A 3,057-nucleotide genomic window follows, 5' to 3' on the forward strand; every position below is an offset into this window, starting at 1 on the left:
AAGCAGCACAGCACACATCAGAAGGTATTAACCCAGAACATGTATTTCTGATCACCAACGCTAACACACAAAGGTTTCTTAGAATTAGCACTTTCTAACTCGAATGTGTAATCTCAGCCATAGAACTTGTTAAGATGTAGTGGAAGTAAGTAAATCTTGAAGTGAAAGGGAAATAAAGATTTGTATTTCACTGGATATTTCACCGTGTTATTGTGTTTCTTGCAGAGCTTTTTATTCCCAACATACAGCTCAGCAAAAACTACATTCCAATGTAGCTCTCCCCAATTCTCTTAATAAGATTTAAAAACTTATAGTCTCTCAAGAGTTCACTTTTCCCAATTGCTGTGCAAGTGTTGCATCTAATAAAGAAAATCTGGATAATAAGCCTTGGGATCAATCTCTTGCAATACTGGAGAAGTAGTCTTGTAACCTGCCTACTTCAGCTAGGGAGACTGGGGTGTAGACAGTAAGAACTGAAATATATGTACAGTAATACAATAAGCCTGGGTAACATGGGCTGACTTGAACTGCTGGTACAGGATGTGCAACAGAACACAGCAGCATAACAGAAACATGGCAGAATACCAACTGCAACTAGAACATGCATTTACAAGCACAGGCAACTGTGCCCAATTATCATTCAGTGTTGCTCCAAAGGACAGAGCTGCACAAGATGTATATTACAGACATATCTAGACATACCCACCCAAAAGTGAAAGTGCAGTTGTCTGAGGATGCAGAACATTCACAGACTCAAATTTTGACACACATCACAACTCTAAACATAATACAGTTGAGTGCTAATGAAGGACATCACTTTCTTAAAAAAAGAAAAGAATATCTGACAACATTCAAAATAACTTATGCTTTATTTTATCCAGTTAGTTTCACCCCAATTATATTAACAAGGAAGTTAAATGTTCATGAAATACATGAACAATTCCTGAAGGCACAGTAAAAATATCTATTAACGACAAGGAAAAGGTATTGCAGTCGCTACTATTTACACATTAATTTCTGCAATGCCGCTAACATCAACCACGTAAACATATAGCACCTGCAGTCGCAAACAAAACCATCTTCTTATAAAAACAAAAACATTTACCTGTTACTACAGTTTCCTTCAGATCAAGCTGTACACGCTGCATTTGTGCAAACTGATGCAAGGCAGACACTGGATTTATCTCTCCACGTTTATATTTTACAATAAATTCCTTTGGTATTTTCTTTGGAGGAAGTGATGTGTTTGGAGCTGGCTGGGCTCCTCTGAAGTACAGGTTTTCTTGAATCTGACCTAAAAAACATAGGCTTAATTTAAACGAAAAAAATCATTGCATTGGAAAACTAGAGAAGTTTTTAGAGTGCAACCTGAAAGACGTGACATAAGAAATGACACTTTGTCTCAACGCCTACCTGAAGACCCAGGTAAAAAAAGCTTCAGCTGGGGTGATAGTTGGTGATGGTCCCGCTTTGAGCGGGCAGGGGGCTGGAGTAGGTCAGTGGTTCTCAACCTTTTTTGGATCAGGACCCATTTGTAAACAGCCATTGCCAGCCTTGACCCAGTAAATAGTTTTACGTAGAAAACAGCACCCTATCCCTGCACAGGGGTCCCCAAGCAGCCCTTCACAGGCTGCAGTTATGCCACCCTGCAAGCAAAAAGCCACAGCTTCCCATGTTTTTCTCCTTGAAAGAAGAATCAATTTTTAAAGTTTGTTCATGACCTTTTATACGTTCTTGCAACTCACTTTTAGGTCACAACACACAGGTTGAGAAACACTGGACTGGGTGGCCTCCTGCGGTCCCTTCCAACCCTCATTTTCTACAGCATATTAGGCGACTGGAATTACTTATTCATTAGAAAGGCTTTAAAGAGGTACAGCAAGACTGAATAGCTTCTGCTTTTTTTTTTTTTTTTTTAAAAGCTACCTGGGTTTGTCCCCAAAGACAAAAAAACCCTCTCTGGATATCCATATACAGGCCCCAAAGAAACTGCACATTTCTACACTACAGGAAAATGGGACTGGCACTTTTTAGGACTTCAATAGTCAAAACCTGTGCTGCTGGGCATGAAAACAAAGCAACACCTGGCACCCAGCTCACAAGACCTCCCCTCAGCCACAGGTAATATCAGCCAGGGCTGCAACACAGGGACTGCTTCACAGACTGGATTCTGCAGGGACTGGCAATATTGGCTCAAGGTCCCCCCTGTAAGGTGCCTTCAAGGTGAGAGGAGGCACCAAGAGGCAGAGCCTAAGCCTGTGAGTAAGGTGAATGTGCACACGGGAGCAAACCTTACCCCTCCTCTTCCTTCCACAGCAGTTTTTGAGGCAGCCTACCTGGACTCCCCAGAGAAACAGGGCTGGAAGCCCTCCCACCCCCAACAGGTCACCTGATCCAAGCCCCCCAGGCAACACCAGAGCCATGATTCGCAACTCGCGCCCTTGATCCGACTGAGGAACAGCGCGATTCAGTACAATGGCTCGTTCAGACCCTTGCCGACCCCGTAGCCGCGAGCCTAAGGGCGCGGCCGCTGCCGCCACCTGTGAGCGGCGTCACGCGGGAGGCCAGGCTGGCCTCGGGCTCCGCCGGCGCCCACAGCGAGCCCGGGCCCATCGCCAGCCCCAGGCCAGGAGGGCGCGAGGATGGCGGCCTGGGCAGATTCCTCTTCAGCATCTGGGCAAAGCTGGGCACGCACGATCCACGCAGCCATGCATCACCACCACTGCTACTGCCCATCGCGCCAACGGCCGGCTAACGTCACCACCGGCCGCGAAAACCTCACTCCCACCTGCCTGTGGGCTCGAGGCTATGAAGTCTCTAGGGAAGCCCCGCCCCCGAGCCACGTGACTCCCCCCTTTCCAGCCAGCCGCCGCCAGTGCTCCGCGGCGCGGGAAGGCGTCACGTGCTGGCGGCGCGAGCAAGCTTGAGGCGTGTGGGGCGCTGCAGCCCTTGGTGGCTGGGGAGGGACGCCATACCGGGTGCCGGGACTGGCGCGGGACCCCGTGGCCAGGCGGTCGCAACCGCCCGGTTCAGACTTTCACCCGGCTTCCTGCATGC

At 47.9% G+C, this 3,057-nt stretch overlaps 1 protein-coding gene across 3 annotated transcripts in view; it reads right to left on the reverse strand.

Moving 5' to 3' along the window:
• The window catches only part of ADAD1 (adenosine deaminase domain containing 1), a 22,151-nt gene extending 19,405 nt beyond the window's left edge, over positions 1–2,746 (reverse strand). For 2 of the 3 annotated variants that reach the window (XM_019522060.1, XM_019522059.1), the window contains exons 1-2: positions 2,541–2,746; positions 1,106–1,294 (exon numbers count right to left, since the gene is read on the reverse strand). In XM_019522060.1, coding sequence (XP_019377605.1) covers positions 1,106–1,294; positions 2,541–2,736 — 385 coding nt within the window. In that variant the 5' untranslated portion in view covers positions 2,737–2,746. Of the gene's footprint in view, positions 1–1,105; positions 1,295–2,540 lie in introns of those variants that run through there. The other variant, XM_019522061.1, reaches the window with a different exon arrangement.
• Positions 2,747–3,057: the final 311 nt, after the last annotated feature.

The sequence above is a fragment of the Gavialis gangeticus genome, unplaced genomic scaffold (genome assembly GCF_001723915.1).
Source record: "Gavialis gangeticus isolate Ggan-Ray unplaced genomic scaffold, GavGan_comp1, whole genome shotgun sequence".
NCBI classification, from domain to species: domain Eukaryota; kingdom Metazoa; phylum Chordata; order Crocodylia; family Gavialidae; genus Gavialis; species Gavialis gangeticus.